At 42.8% G+C, this 17,186-nt stretch overlaps 1 protein-coding gene across 1 annotated transcript in view; it reads right to left on the reverse strand.

Annotated features, from left to right (window-relative positions):
- Positions 1–17,186, reverse strand: part of HYDIN (HYDIN axonemal central pair apparatus protein) — a 317,742-nt gene that overhangs the window by 112,772 nt on the left and 187,784 nt on the right. Inside the window, exons 25-29 of the mRNA XM_038753650.1 lie at positions 6,256–6,369; positions 4,631–4,724; positions 3,615–3,734; positions 2,519–2,728; positions 1,010–1,147 (exon numbers count right to left, since the gene is read on the reverse strand). Of these exons, the coding sequence (XP_038609578.1) occupies positions 1,010–1,147; positions 2,519–2,728; positions 3,615–3,734; positions 4,631–4,724; positions 6,256–6,369 (676 nt within the window). The remainder of the gene's footprint in view (positions 1–1,009; positions 1,148–2,518; positions 2,729–3,614; positions 3,735–4,630; positions 4,725–6,255; positions 6,370–17,186) is intronic.

Genomic DNA, 17,186 nt, shown 5'->3' on the forward strand with positions numbered 1-17,186 from the left:
GGGGGGGGGAATGATAATTCAGGTTGGGCCTATACTAGGGAAATAATACTAGTATTGTTTCAAATAATTTGGAAGTGAACTTAAATCACATTGCAGAGAGGAACTGCTTTGGCAGAGATTTCCCAAGTCAATATAACAGGGAAAATAGCCAGAAAGAACATGATTTCTGCTCTTGTTTGTTCTTGAGTTTAAAGCCCCCTCTAGACTGAGCTCCTTGTGGACAGGGTATGTGACTACCAACTCTGTTGTACTGTACTTTCCCAAGTTCTTAGTACAGTACTCTGTACACAGAAAGCACTCAATAAATACCATTGTTTGATTGATCCTGAGCTAGAAATGCTTATACCTGCTTCCCAGTCTCTGGAATAACGATGGCAGCTCAGGATGCCAGGAATTAGAACCCTGTCCCCAATCCAACTTCTGTCTGGGGTTTTTCACACTTGTTAATGGAAAACATATTTCTAGAAGCACATCTAGACTGTGAGCCCGTTGTTGGGTAGGGACTGTCTCTATATGTTGCCAACTTGTCCTTCCCAAGCGCTTAGTATAGTGCTCTGCATACAGTAAGAGCTCAATAAATATGACTGAATGAATGAATATTTGGTCTATGCAGACAGTGGAACCAAATTAAGCGACTTCAGAGGTCCAGAAGTGAATTATTGTCCCACTGTCCATGGAATTTTAGGAAATGGGGAACGATCAGCTCAGCAGGTACTTACACTCTGTTTCTGGTTTGGGAGAAAAATGAAGAGTCTATGGGGTACACCCAGTAAGGACGGGGAATCAAACGTGAAAACACAATTTTCCTGAAATGATTTTTCTTGCTTCTAAAATTTTAATTAAAAGTCACATAATAATTAATGATATGAATAGAAACTAAAATTCTAGTCTCATGAAGAAGTGTTTTCAAGAACATTTGCACCAGGGTGTGGAGTGTAGGGGAACATTTGCGCCCAGGGACTACTTTTACATAAAACAATAACAAGCCCTGGGCAGGGGGGCTACTCACAGATGGAGGCAAGATGAGCGGCATTCCAGGAGGAGGATTATCTGGAGAAGCCTGGCTAGTGTTCAGCACATTGAATTCAAAGCCAACTTTGCCTGTATTCTTCAATGTGATTTCAGCTTCAATGATGTGATCAAACAGCTAAAGAGAGGGAAGGAGAGGTTGAAGGCCGAGGTCAATTCACTTTACACATAGTAGCAGCTTAGACAAGCACCAGTCGGATAACCCGACCCCTCCCAGGAAGTCGCCTTCAGAAGGGTCAGGTGGCAACGGAAAACAATAGCTTCTTGAACGATGATGGTGGCATTTATAAGCACTTACTGTGTGCCAAACACCACGCTAAGAGGTGGGGCAGAAACTAGACAATCAGGTCAGTAAGAGTCCCTGTCCCACAAAGGATGCCCAGTCTAATTGGGGTGGGGTAAACAGGTATTTTCTCCCCATTTTACAGCTAAAGAAGCTGAGGACAGAGAAGTGACTTGCCCTAGGTTGCCCAAAAGGAAAGTAGTGAAGCCAGGACTAGAATTCGGGTCTCCTGATTCCCAGCCCTGTGCTCTTTCCACTAGGCCCCCTTCAGGAATCTCGCCGCTGACTCCCTGCCCATACACTGCCTCTGATCTGGAGCTCCTTTCCCCTTCATATACAACAGACCATCACTCTCTCCACTTTCAAAGCCTCATTAAAATCACCTCTCCTCCAAGAAGTCTTCCCCTAATATGCCCATCTTTCCACTACTCTCTCTCCTTTTGGTGTCACTTATGCCCTGGGTTCTGTACCCTTTAAGTACTTAACACTGTCCCCACCCTCAGCCCCATGGCACTTGTGAACATATCCATAATTTATTTTAATGCCTGTTTCCCCAGCTCGACTATAAGTTCCTGGTGGGTAGGAAATGCATTTACTAACTCTGTTGTATTGTACCCTCCCAAATGCTTTGAACAATGTTCTGTACACACTAAATTTCTAGACTGTGAGCCCACTGTTGGGTAGGGACTGTCTCTATATGTTGCCAACTTGTACTTCCCAAGCGCTTAGTACAGTGCTCTGCACACAGTAAGCGCTCAGTAAATACGATTGAATGAATGAATGAACTAAATGTTCAATAGAGTTTTCACTTGTGTCCGACAAGAAAGTGATACGTATGTGAATGTACATACATATTCAGTCAATCAACCAAATTTATGTAGTGTTTACTGTGTAGAGCACTGCACTAAATGCTTTTAAGCTCATTGTGGGCAGGGAATGTGTCTGTTTAATGTTGTATTGTACTCTCCCAAGCCCTCAGTACAGTGCTCTGCACACCATAAGTGCTCAGTAAATATGACTGACTGAATGGCAGTACCCTTTGACAGTACAACAGAGTTGGTAAACACATTCTCTGCTCACAACCAGCTTACAGTCTAGAGGGGGAGACAGACATTAATATATATAAATAAATTACACATATGGATGTAAGAGCCAAGGATGCATCGGAGGCAAGGGCAGGAAGAGGCCCAGAGTGAATTCTTGTACCTGTAGTCCAAAGTTAATTTCCTTTGTGTCGAAGGAATAGCTGACCAGTGAGGCTTCCCCTCTCAGCATGATCTCATAAGTGGGGCCTCCCTCCACCTCGCACAGGGCTTTCACTTCAGCAATGATGTCAGAGTGGCCATAGAAGGTGAAGGACATTTGCTGGGTCTTGTTCGGCTGCAGCACTCCGTAGAGAGGTAAAATGTCGAACACCTTTGGGGAAAAGACCTCTGGGAATGAAACTTCGTTCTCTCCCACAGAACAGAAAGAAGGGGTGAAAAGAGCACCATCCTGCCCGGAGAACCCAGCCCCCGGGGCTCTTGGGCCTCCACAGAGACTTGACTGACTGAGATCCTTCTCCCTCCCACCAACTTCTGTGCTGGAAGAAGTGCCATCCTTCCTGTGGAGCAAATAGGTGAGTATAACCCTCCTCTCCAGTGCTTAGACTGCTGGGAAAAAAATCTGGCCTTTTCAAATGAAAGCACAGGAATGCATTCCTGGGAATGAAAAAGTAACTGAGCTGCCATTTAAGGCAAAAAAACCCCAACACCAACAACAAAAAATCCCCATTGTGCTTGATGCTTTACCATACTAGCCTAGGGGAAGCACGTTACCCAAGAATAATTACTCAAAATGTATCCGTCAGCAACATAATTTGGTTTACTTCATTGTTTTAGACTGTGAGCCCACTGTTGGGTAGGGACTGTCTCTATATGTTGCCAACTTGTACTTCCCAAGCGCTTAGTACAGTGCTCTGCACACAGTAAGCGCTCAATACATATGATTGCTTGCTTGATTGATTGTTTTCAATGTGTCATTGTAGGCCAAGCAATATTCAGGAGTCTGGGTCCTTCAGAAGACCAAAGGCACATGGGTTGGAGCATATGGAGGGGGGTGAAAGGGGAGAGATAGAGGGCAGGGGTGAGATTGTCCCACTCTCACATTCACTTGGAAAGTTCATTGGTTGAATAGAGCCCACAAAAACCTGCCCAGTGTCACCAGCACAGGGGACATGGAGAGCAATTCATTATGACTCAAGATTCCAGAGGACAAAGAAGATCAATTCAGATGGCAAAAGGAACCATAAACTATTGCTCACTTCTTCTACCCCTGTGGAATTGGCATCATCCTGGTCCATGACCAAAACAGACTCTTGGTACTCCACAGGACTCTGGTTCTGAATAATCCTTTCCTCTTCTGTAGTGTTGGTTTTCAAAGGCTGGAAATCAGAGGGCCAAAGTCAAGTTTTGCACATCTCAGTTGGAAGAACAAACACTTTGATTTTCCACTGGAAGTAGTCTGAGTTTAGTGATCTAGCTCTGGGCTAACCATTAGGCTCAATGAAGCAATTTCCTTTTGAGTATTAGTCATAGACAGTGTCCTAAATACCACAATTCCTCATTTAGAGAAAGTACAACTTAATGCCAATGGAAAAAGGAGCGATACTGGGGGCGACACTGCTATTCTGATTTTACGGGGGAGCCTAAACCAGGCAACTGCTCTGGCATAATTGGAAGCAGTGTGGTCTAGTGGATAGAGCATGGGCCTGTGAGTTAGAAGAACCTGGGTTCTAATCCCAGCTCTGCAAACTTGTCTGCTGTGTGACCTTGGGTAGGAAATAAGTAAGGAAATACATTTGGTATTCTCTTCTAACCCCTGTCAGCATCCTAGTACCCAAATGTACATTAACTGTGAGCCCACTGTTGGGTAGGAACCGTCTCTATATGTTGCCAACTTGTATTTCCCAAGCGCTTAGTACAGTGCTCTGCACGCAGTAAGCGCTCAATAAATATGATTGAATGAATGAATGAAAGGTCATTTACCTTCCCTGTGCCTTAGTTCCCTCAACTGTAAAACTGGGATTAAGACTGTGAGCCCCATGTGGGAATTGGACTGTGTCCAATTTGATTACCTTGTATCTATCCCACCACTTAGAACAGTGCCTGGAACATAGTAAGCACTTAATAAATACCATAAAAATAATAATTACAATAATAATAATGAAAAACAGCCCCATCTCCAACCCCTAACTAAATCCCTTGTTTTCTTAAGGCCATCCCCCTGTGTCCCGAATCTGTCCCTGAAAATTTCCCATCCACCACTGGGTAAAAGGACCTGTTCTTCTGAGGCGATCACATTCACTGTTGGCTGCACACAGGACTTTTCAATGTCATCCTCATCTTCATCACTTTTCCTCACAATGTACTCTCTGGGGAAAGCAAACAAATATGGGAGAGTCGGGGTTGGAATCACCAAAATGTGGCATATTTGCTGACTGCTGCCCATCACAGCATATTGGGTCCCCACATATACCACAACTGGAAGCACGGGATAAATATTAAGAATCCCTTCTTCGATTCTCAGGTCATACAACTCCCGAAAGTTTTAGAAGAAACACATAATTCTCCACAGAATTCAGTTGTAACCTCGGTTCCCCAACGCTTTTCTGGATTTGGTTCTACGATGTGTTAATGAAGAGTTATCCTTCAGGAAGATTTAAGATTTAAGATTAAGCAGCGGTTTATGGAGATGCCTCACCGGGTCTTGGCTAACTTCATACTGCGAGGTTGCTGGACTTTCTGAGTAGGGGGTGGCACCGGGGATGAGGGAGGAGGAACTTTCAGCTGAAAGTCATGTGATGCAATCCAACTGAGAGAATTAATTAATGCACACAATGTTCCTATTCAAAGGTAACCAAATGATAAACCAAATTACCTATCAGTAGCTATGTCTCTCTGTATAGCCGAGGGTGCTGGCAAATGGTAGAAAGAAACCTTAGACAATGAAACAGCCTCTGGCTCTACAGAGAAGAATATATGTTAACTCTTCAATTCATCGTATTAATCGAGTGCTTAGTATGGTGCTTGGCAAAGTGTGTGCAAAGCACTGTACTAAGTACTTGGGAGAGTACAATATAACAGACTTGGTAGATACACTCTCTGCCCTCAATGAGCGTACAGTCTAGAGGAGGAGGCGGACATCAATATAAAAGAATAACGTGTGGATATGTACATAAGTGCTGTGGGGTTGAAGAAGGGGTGAAGAAAGGGTGCAAATCCAAGTGCAAGGGTGATGCAGAAGGGAGTAGGAGAAGAGGAAATGAGGGCTTAGTCGGGGAAGGCCTCTTGGTGGAGATGTGCCTTCAATAAGGTGGGGAAGGTGGGGAGTGTGATCATCTGTCAGATATGAAGAGGGAAGGGGTTCCAGACCAGAGGGATGAGCGAGAGGTCAGTGGCGACATAGATGAGATTGAGGTTTAGTCAGTAGCGTGGCATTAGAGGAGCTAAGTTTGTGGGCTGGGCTGTAGTAGGAGAGCAGCGAGGTAAAGGAAGAAGGGACAAGGTGACTGAATTCTTTACAGCGGATAGGAAGGAGTTTCTGCTTCTATTTGGTGGGCGCCGCCTTTATCTGGGGGGGTGGGGTTTAGGGAAGGAAGGAGATGCAAGCAGAAACAAGGCCCCCCTCCTGCAAGAAGGGAAAAAAAAATGTACATTTTGAAGCATTTATCAGGTGGGTAGGGTCTTTGGTTTTCAGGGTGCTAGACTTGATAGGGCACCCAGACAAACTCAACAGCCCAATTGTCATGCAAATCTCACCTCCATGGCAGCACAATTCACTTGAGGATTTGATCATTAGGGAAAATTACATTCTGGAAGATTTTCCCTTAGATCAGGGATCAATGAGAGGTCCAGTCAAGAGAAAGGGGCTCATTATAAGTGTCTGGCATCTACTGCACTTACCCAATAAAGTCTTCAGAGTCAACCTGCGGCAAGTCTATTTGTGCTTCTTCCTGGGGTTCTGTCGACTTCGATGGCAAAGGGGCACCGTACGGCTTCCGTGTCCTGGTGGCAAACCTGCAGAAAAATCAGGTCTCTTGATCATTTGTGCAAACCTTTCACTTAGGCCCAGGCTGGCCCATCCCAATCCTGGGCATGATAGGATGAATAGAAAATGCCTAATGAAGAAGAATAATGACTTCGGGTTGTTAGTTTGAGGAGGCCTGACTTAGCTCCCTTTGATTGGGTTGAACTTTTCCCCTTGTCGAGCCAGCAACTAGCAAAAAACTCTCAGGTCTGAGATTTTTTTAAATGATATTTGCTAAGGACTTACTGTGCTGGACACTCTCTGGTTGGACACAGTACATGTCCCACATGGGGTTCACAGTATTAATCACCATTTTACAGATGGGGTAACAGACACGGAGAAGTGACTCGCCCAAGGACACACAGCAAATGTAATCATTAGTATTTTATACACTGACAAGACGGTAACACTATCTTGCAGTATTACTACATACTAGTGAGCAATCTGGAGAGGAAAACTCCATCACCTCTTATTAAATTTCCCCCGGAATTGCAAAAAACTTGAGGTAACTTGGTTGGTCCACAAAGCCTTGAAAGTACCAACTTCTTTCATTAATTGTAACTTGGTGGGAGAAAAAAAAGTAGTGATGAGATAACACAATTGAGAGCTTCAGCAAAGGAAAAATGCCAAGCCACTGAATGGATCTGATTTTTATTGTATTACTTATTATTTAAGGTAGTGTTTTTACTTATTTTTTAAGGTAGTGTAGTAAGAACCGCTTGGGGAACATGAAAAGGTTAAGGGAACCTTTTCTTTTCTTATTACCACCAGAAAAGCCAAAAAAAAAATTAGAAAAGAGTGAATGCAAGCCCATTTTATTTTTATAAAAGTCCCAGAACACATCTAAATTACAATGTCAAAAAAGCCAACCAAGAAACAAAAACAAAAGTTAAAATGAAAGGAAAATAGTCAATAGGCTTATCAATCTTGACAGTAGTTCAGGACAAGGAGTCCATCTGAAATAGGGGTCAGGTCCCTAGATATTGGGCCATCAATGTGATGATGGATGGACCTTCACAAAGATCTGCTTCAAGAGACTCTCCCGATGAGCTCAGCAAACCACCAGAGGTCACAATATGGCTAGCTCCAAAAATAAAAATAAAAAAAAATAATCCTGGGCTCACTGACTGGAAAGAGAATTGGAAACCAGAGTCTTGCGCTGGACATCTGACAAATTGAGGGACTTGCTTTGAGAAAGTGCAAAATTATCAATGAAATGGAAAACATAGGCTGCATGTTGGCATAGTTATTTGGAACAGATTTCATTTCGTTCTCGAGGTCAGATGATTATTTCTGCTTTACATTGACCTTGTTATCGTTGGCTTGACTTACTTTAAAAGACAGAGAACTTCAAATGTGAAAATCTATAGTGCTGACCTCCCAAACTGATCCACCAGAAAAATCAAGACTATAAATGTAGCAGGAGAAAAAACATTCCCTTTAGTTACCCTCTGTAGGGAGCTAGTGTGGAAGTTGTTTATAGCAGCTCAATAGCCTCCAAGTCACAGCTATATTTTCAAGAAGTGGGTATTTAGAAAATAAATCAAACGTGCTGGGTTGCAAATTTAAACATTCAAAAACATTTATTTCCCTTTCCCTCTGTTCACTGAAATTAATGCTCTGCCAAATTCGGATGGAAAGGACTCAGTGTTTCAGTTCACATTCTGTTCTGGGGGATAGATTTGTGGTCTTGGTACCATTTTCTGGGCCATCCAGTGTGGATCAGACAACATTGACAAGAAAAAAAAAGAGCAGGAGCATCGTAAGAAGCAGCACATCTTTGCAAATGGTCCTTGCTCTTCATTCATGAGCATCATATTCAGCAGTAGAGTTTAATTAAGCACGTACTGGTAGGCAGATTACCAAATGAGGGCAGAACACTGTACTAGATGCTTGGGAACCTGCAATAGAAATAAAATGCATGTTCCCTGTCCTCAAGGAGTTTACGATTATGAGTTAAGCACAAGCCTGTTGTGAAGGCTGCTTGACACAGCCTGGATAATATGATGCAAAGTTATTAAAAAGACCATGTTTAGTTAACATGTTGCCTTTTATTTTGTTTTTTTTTTTCCTTTGGTTTCACAAAGACCATCTAAAAACTAGTGGAGAAGGGACAAGAAAGTCTTTAATTTTCCACTGAAGAGATACAACTTTTATAACCTGGTCTACCTCTTTGGAAACAACTGTAAGATTGTACCAATGCTTCTATATTGTACTCTCCCAAGCACTTAGGGCAGTGATGTGCACACAGTAAGTGCTTAGTAATACGGTAGATTGATGAATAATAAAAAATGAAAACATCTTCTTTGGGTAGCCTTCACCATTCTACAGATGGGGAATGGCAGGGGAGATGTTCTTTGTTTAGTCCAGTTTTATCATTTCAGATGATGGAAATTTTACCACTTTACAAAGCAGAACCTATTTCCCCATTAAGGTTCTGTTAGTCTGAATAATAATAATAATGATGATTTCTTATTGTTTACTATGTGCCAAACGCTGTGCTAAGTGCTGGCATGGATACAAGATAATCAGATCAGACACAGCCCCTGAACTACAGGGAGCTCACAGTCTAAGACGGAGAGAGGACAGGTATTTTATCCCCATTTTACAGATGAGGAAACTGAGGTACAGAGAGGTTAAGTGACTTGCCCAAGGTTGCACCGCTGATACACAGCCCCCGACCTACAGAGGGCTCACAGTCTAAGAGGGAGAGAGGACAGGTACTTTATCCCCACTTTACAGATGAGGAAACTGAGGTACAGGGAGGTTAAGTGACTTGCCCAAGGTTGCACCGCTGATGAGTGGCAGAGCTGGGACTAGAACCCAGGTCCCCTGACTCCCAAGCCCGAACAGAGAAGCGGCGTGGCTCAGTGGAAAGAGCACGGACTTTGGAGTCAAAGGTTATGGGTTCAAATCCCAGCTTCGCCACTTGTCAGCTGTGTGACTTTGGGCAAGTCACTCAACTTCTCTGTGCCTCGGAGACCTCATCTGTAAAATGGGGATGAAGACTGTGAGCCCCCCGTGGGACAACCTGATCACCTTGTAACCTCCCCAGTGCTTAGAACAGCGCTTTGCACAGAGTAAGCCCTTAATAAATGCCATTATTATTATTATTATTTTCCACAAGACATTGTCCCACTTTCCTCATCTGCTCTCCCACTTACACATTTCCATTATTCCTAATCTTAATGCCACCCCGAACAACTCCTTTCTCTTTGGGTATTTTCACTCTCTAAATCCTTTCAGGAGATTTCCATCTCCCCGCTTTCCGTCATCATTTACTTTGCATCTACAAATGCCATTATTTCAACCTCTAGCTCCCTATCACAGGATCCTGCTCTACAAGAAACAGATCGCTTTCCTTATTTTAAATGATTTTTAAAAACCTGTTTATCACCGGGGTTCTGGGCAAACATACAAAGCACGAATCTGTATTTCCATATGTATTAGGTTTGGATGTGTTGTCCTCTCTTGACAATCCTCCTGTATTGTTAGGCAAATGACTGACTGATCCACTAGGTCTGGCTCTTTGCCTTCTGAGTCAGCCGGCTGGCAATCACTGGTAATCAATCGGCTCTGGATTAATCTAAACAAAAGGGGAAATAAACTAGAAATCCAGGCCCAGTAAGGCAAACACCTTGTCACCGAGACCCTGTACCACAGTGATGCCAAGTTCTGACTCCTGAAGTGCAATAGAGGGAAGGAAGATTGGAAATGTAAATGAGACTCATGTCCCACAGGCTTAAGCAAATGTCCTCAACTACTAATAGAGCCTCTGAAGCTCAGTGGGAGTAGAGGTTCAAGTTATGAGCTTCTTTCAGGAGTCACAGTAACTATAAGCATTAGGAAGATCTGCGGAATAATCAAAGAGAAAGGCCAAACATTTACGGCAAGAATTCTTTTTTCCAATCAGTAACTGTGTTAATAATCCTGGCCAAGTTCTCCCCTTGTCATTTCTTGTGCCTCATGCTGAGGCTCAGAGACAAAGTTGGATTTCGTTTGAATTTATTGCTTACAAAAATGCAGTGCGGCCTAGTTCAAAGAGCACGGGCCTAGGGGTCAGAGGACCTGAGTTCTAATCCCAGTTCTGCCACTTGTCTGCTGTGCGACTTTGGGCAAATCGCTTAGCTTCTCTATGCCTCAGTTCCCTCATCTGTAAAATGGGGATTAAGACTAGGAGCTTCACATGGAACAAGGACTGAGTCCATCCTGATTAGTTTCTATCTACCCAGCACTTGGTACAGTGCCTGGCGCATAGTAAACTCTTAACAAATACCACACAAAAATGATAGAACAATGTCTGTCTCCCCTCTATAATAATGATGGCCTTTGTTAAGTGCTTACTATGTGCCAAGCACTGTTCTAAGCGCTGGGGGAGATACAAGGTGTTCAGGTTGTCCCTCATGGAGCTCACAGTCTTCATCCCCATTTTACAGATGAGGGAACTGAGGCACAGAGAAGTGAAGTGACTTGCCCAAAGTCACATAGCTGACAAGTAGCGGAGCGGGGATTAGAACGAAAGACCTCTGATTCCCAAGCCCAGGCACTTTCCATTGAGCCACGCTGCTTCTCTATATTGTAAGCTCACTATGGACAGGGAATGTATTTGCTAATTCTGTTGTACCGTACTCTCCTAAGCACCTAGAACAGTGCTCTGCACTCAGTAAGTGCTCAATAAAAACCACTGACTGATTTTTCTGGAATCTTAAATTACAATCAATCAATCATATTTATTGAGCTGTATGCAGAGCATTGGACTAAGTGCTTGGGAGACTGCAGTACAACAACAACAATAATAATAATAATAATTTTGGTATTTGTTAAGTGCTTACTAAGTGCAAAGCACTGTTCTAGGCACTGGGGAGGATATAAGGTGATCAGGTTGTCCCATGTGGGGCTCACAATCTTAATCCCCATTTTACAGATGAGGTAACTGAGGCACAGAGAAGTTCAGTGACTTGCCCAAAGTCACACAGCTGACAAGCGGCAGAGCCAGGATTTGAACCACGACCTCTGACTCCCAAGCCCGTGCTCTTTCCACTGAGCCATGCTGTTTCTCTACAAGAGTTGGTAGAAATGTTCATTGTCCACAGTGGGCTTACAGTCTAGAGAGGAATACTCAGGAGCAGCGATTTAGGTTAGGGTGACAAATTTTGAGCATTTTTAATTCAACCCTTACATTTAGAAGATGGTTAGAGATGTGCTGCAAAATAAGTCGGAAAGAGAACTGAATGAGAATAGCCTGCGTGGTGTCTGAAAGCGGGTCCAAGGATGAAACCCTCCTTTCAGCATTTCCATGTGCATTGGCCAGTTCTTTGGAAGCCCCGGAAGATGTCCCCATAGTCCCGCTGACTCCGAAAGACGGCCAAGTGCGTTGAACCATGAAGCCGTTCTTTTATAATCACTTGCAAATCTCTCTGGAGATCCTTTCCAGATCAGATGGCCTTTTTGTTCCACGCTTCTTTCTGTGTATGCGGCTCAACACTGAGGGATTTTAATTAACAAGAACATGCCACTAAGTCAAATGTGTTCTTTTAAGAATCAGATCGCCGGGTGAACAAAGTGGAGGTAGTCAAACATTGTCACCTTTCACGTGCTGGAATTCAACCTCAACCTCTTTGGAAACAAGCTTAGCTCACCCAGCTGTTTTAATAAGTGGATGAAGATACAAATGTAGATGCCGGATATGTAAGAAGCCTTAAATGTCAGCAATCAAAGAATCAGGCAAAGCAAACTCTTCAATTACTAAACAACAGAGTAGTCAAAAAGTCTACAAGATGCTCAAAAGCACTAAGTTAAAATAAAAGAATAATTCATATTATGCACTCTCACACAAATCACTTATCTTTTTATGGTATTTGTTAAGTTCTTACTGTACTGAGTGCTGGGGTAGATACAAGCTTATCAGGTTGGACACAGTCCTCGTCCCACATGGGGCTCACGGTCTTAATCCCCATTTTACAGATGAGGGAATGGAGGCACAGAGAAGTGAAGTGACTTGCCCAAGGTCACACAGCAGACAAGTGGCGAAGACAGGATTAGAGCACACGTCCTTCTCTCAGGCCCATGCTCCATCCACTAGGCCAAACTGCTTCTCAAGATATAAACAATATTCTCGGTGAATTTGGCTGAAAAATAATATAAACAGTGAGCATGATCTAGTGGTGAAAAACTTCCATTAACAATAAATGTCAGTACGCGCTTTCCCTTGCTTGGCTGCCGGCAGACTCTGCTGCTTAGAAAAGCCATTCAGTCGTATTTATTGAGCGCCTACTGTGTGCAGAGCACTGTACTAAGCGCTTGGGAAGTACAAGTTGGCAACATAGAGAGACGGTCCCTACCCAATAGAGACGGGTTCACAGTCTAGAAGGGGGAGACAGACAACAAAACAAAACATGAAGACTGGTGTCTAAACCGTCAGAACAAATAGAATGAAAGCTCTGTGCACATCATTAACAAAATAAATAGAATAGTAAATATGTACAAGTAAAATAAATAGAGTGATAAATCTGCACAAACATCTATACAGGTGCTGTGGGGAGGGGAAGGAGGTAGGGCGAGGGGATGGAGACGATGGTGATGGAGGTGATGGAGTCTTCATTAAGGAGACTGGGGGAGCCAGCGAGGTGAACTACACTGACAGCCTTTCCTCAGGAGTGTGAGGCACTAGTTGGGCATGAACCCAATAATTCTTCTGTCACCCCAATAAAGTAGTTAGGGACAATGATTATGTCAGTTTTAAGGATGAGGAAGCTGTCCAAACCTGAACAATTAGTCAATTTCTGTTTAAAAAAAATTAATGATATTTGCTTACTATGTGTGCTAGGCACTGTATTAAGTGCTGGGCTATATAGATAAGGTAATCAGGTTGGACACTGTCCCTGTCCCACCAAGGGCTCACAGTCTTAACCCCTATTTTAACAGATGAGGAAACTGAGGTACAGAAAAGTTAAAAGACTTGCCCAAGTTCACACAGCAGACAAGTGTGAGCCCATTGTTGGGCAGGGACTGTCTCCATATGTTGCCAACTTGTACTTCCCAAGTGCTTAATACAGTGCTCTGCACACAGTAAGCGCTCAATAAATACGACAATGAAAGTGGAAGAACTGGGATTAGAACCCAGGTCCTCTGACTCCCAGGGCCTGTGCTCTTTTCACAAAGTCTCACTATTTCTCCTAATCTTTACCCCAAAACTTTCAGCTCTGAGGCAGTAGTAGTAGTATTTATTAAGTGCTTAACTGTGTGCAGAGCACTGTACTAAGCACTGAGAAACAATACACAGATAGGAATTAGACATGGTCCCTGTCCATAGTGGCGCTCATGATTTAAGAATATCAGTGGGGAGAAAGGATTGCAGACAGACAAATGAGGAATAATGAAACATTAAAAAACAACACAAGTACACAAAATAAAAACAAAATCACTAGGGTGCAGTGACTAAAGGAGCAGAATTTCAGGTCTACCATGGAGAACACAGGGATGGCAGAGAGAGTGGCCAACCTCAACATGTTTGGAAAAATGGTAAAGAATAAAATTAAGAATTACAAGGTTTAAATGATCTATTCCTACTTTTCAATTTTATTTTATCTACAGATTAGATGATGCTGAAAGAAAGAGACTGGCAGTGGTGAGGGTGAGGTGTACAGAGAAGACAAAAACATCCAGATTTAATGTGAATCCTAATGGAATTTTACCTTAATCACTTTTCTGAACTTCTGCATGGAGGTGAAGAGGAAATTTGGATGATATGGATGCAGATTGGAAATACCTGATCTTTTGTCTCAAGGCTTCTACTAAAACATCTCTAGTGTGGATAACTCCTGAAACACCAGGATAGGTAGCACAGATTCAAAATTTATTCTGAAGAGGCTTAACAACATTAGCTGCCTGGGATCATGATTACAGCATCTGGAGAAATATTCATTCCCTAATGTTCTTATTGCCTCAGCCAGAGCAAAGAAAAGGGCCGGAGGAAGCGAAAGGCAACTGCAACTAATATTCATTTCTTTTTTTCATCCTGCTTATGTGGAAGAATTTCAGAATAATAGACTATGTCCCTGTCCTCTTCGTTTTCTGATTCCTTTTCCAAGTTACTCAATTAAGAGAGGGAGTCATGGGGCTCTATAGTGTGATTAAGGCAGATGATACTGGATAGATAGCTATAGAACTATGGGAAATAGATGATTACTCTGAAATACAGTAGAGTTATATGGAGAAAGGAAGGCTCCTGCATTTTGTTCATTTATGGAAGCAGTCTGCCATCGCTTTGTCCATTTGCTATAAATGCACTGCACATCTCTTTTCTGCCGAAAAAAACCCAAAAACTCAGAGAAGCATTGCTAACCTGGGGTTACTTACAGTAACACATCTCAAACGTCGGCATAAATTCTCGTCGGCTTATCCATTTCCCTTTTAACTCCCTGTGACTATGGACTGTTCTTCCTGGGAGGAGCAGAGAAGTAGACGCTCTGCTATTTTCCCTATCCCGAATCTATGTTCCTCTTCTATGAATCCGTACCTTATTATGGCAGAAGAGTTTGCATATGCCATGAAGCTTAGAGCTACGCCTTTAAGAAGTAATCTCTCGTCAAGGTGACCCATTATAGAAAGGACTAAGCCCAAGCATCAGAAAAAGTTGATTCACCTGTGCTGGGCAGCAGCAGCAGCACAGGACAGAATCCAAGGTGGATGATCAAGTAATTAAATGTTGATCAAAAACAACGGCAGAGACTTGAGTTTTAACTGTGCAGAAGAAAGCCCACTTCTGCATTTTTACCAAAAAAAGCGCTATGGATATACACACCAGAACAACTCAGAAGATAGGACGTTCTGGAGGGACCATGTCCACTGGATGGCTACGAATCGGAAACGACTAGACGGAATATGACTAATCCATGCTAAAGTCTGGCTCCCCTTGTAGATTGGTTAGGGATGACATCTACCAACTCTGTTTTTATTGTATTTTCTCAAGTGCTGTGCACTCAGCGCTCAGTAAATAGCACCGATTGACTGATATACCTCCATGTCCCCAAGACCTTATCAGGGTTGATTAACTGACTTTGCCAATTACTGAGGCTGCTTCTCATTTTGGGCTTTGGTGAGGAAAACAAACCTCCTGGAAATCAAGGGAGCCAACGGAGAGACACATAAATCAGATCTTCCATTCAAGGATTCTTTCTTCCTGATATTTTCAGAAAGATACTTTAATTTTACGACCTCCCCACAAATCCTAATGGAAAACACATTTACAAAATTAACTGATTAGCAGTGGAGCATCCATTGTTTGAATAGGAAAAATAAAGTGCTAATTTGGGTTTATCCATGACAACTTATCCATGGCATTTTGAGTATTTACAGTGTGGAAAGCATTGTACTTAGCACTTGGGAGAGTACAACACAAGAGTAGCATTTCCAAAACAGCAACATATTTCCTTTAGCCAAAATCTCCTGTTGCAATCGGTGTTTAAATAAATACCTGTAATGATGTTCTCAAATTCTTAGCTAGTAAAATCCTCTTGTCTTTCCCCACTTGTATAGGTATCTTGCTTTATTTCCAGCAGTTTCCCCCCAGTCCATATTCTTGCATTCAGGAAGAATATAATTTAGGGAAGGGGAGACTAACTCTTCTTGTGAGATCCCTCTAGACTTCAAGCTCCTTGTGGGCAGAGAATATGTCTACCAAATCTGTTATATTGTACTGTTTCAAGTGCACAGTAATAATAATAATAATAATGGGATTTATTAAGCGCTTACTATGTGCACTGTTCTAAGCGCTGGGGAGGTTACAAGGTGATCAGGTTGTCCCACAGGCGGCTCACAGTATTAATCCCCATTTTACAGTGGAGGTAACTGAGGCACAGAGAAGTGAAGTGGCTTGCCCAAAGTCACACAGCTGACAACTGGCAGACCTGGGATTTGAACCCATGACCTCTGACTCCAAAGCCTGGGCTCTTTCCACTGAGCCACGCTGCTTCTGTTACTGTGTTCTGCACACATTAAATGCTCAATAAATTCAACTGAGTGATGATCTGACTGACATTGTACTGGCCTGCCTCCTCCTCCTCCTTAGCATTTAAGCACTGGGGAACATGCACTATAAGTCAAAAACATCACCTGACTCCTGCCCTTGAGATGCTTACAAGCTAGTCAGTGCTAGTTTTGTCCACACTTCCCTTTGGACTTCATTTGGAAGTGTCCCCGACCGAACCTCAAAAGGCCCTTGAAAATTTTCTTCTAAGAGCCACTTAGGCTGAATTTGTTGGCACTGTCCTTGGCCTCCATGGTAAGCTCATTGTGGGAAGGGAATGTGCCTGTACATTGTTACACTGAACATGCCAAGCTCTTAGTTCAGTGCTTTGCACATAGCACACGCTCAATAAATACGACTGAATAAACAAACTGGTTATCACTGAAGAAGGACTGAATTTTGGGAGGAGAAAAAAGTCAAAATCCCAAATCATCTCCTCAACAAGGGCTTTGTTGGTTAAATTATCAGCTGACTCTATGGGGAAATAATGGAGAAAATATGAAGGGAGGGAATGAGAGGAAAGTCTGGAACCACTGATATCTAGACATTTCTGATATCTTCATTGTCACAACAGAGAAGGCAGTGAAAAAAGAGAACAACATATCTTACCTGCTCCCAAGATTTCATCTGACAGCTCCCCTCGTTAGACGGAAGCAAGAAGTGAGAGAGACAGCAACGACTCTTCAATCAATGCTATGATGGATACAACAGCACACTATTCCCCAAAGCAGAAATCAGCAGGGTTTTATACACGGTCAATGATGTTATCTATCACAAAAA

Source organism: Tachyglossus aculeatus, chromosome 11 (assembly GCF_015852505.1).
Source record: "Tachyglossus aculeatus isolate mTacAcu1 chromosome 11, mTacAcu1.pri, whole genome shotgun sequence".
NCBI lineage: Eukaryota > Metazoa > Chordata > Mammalia > Monotremata > Tachyglossidae > Tachyglossus > Tachyglossus aculeatus.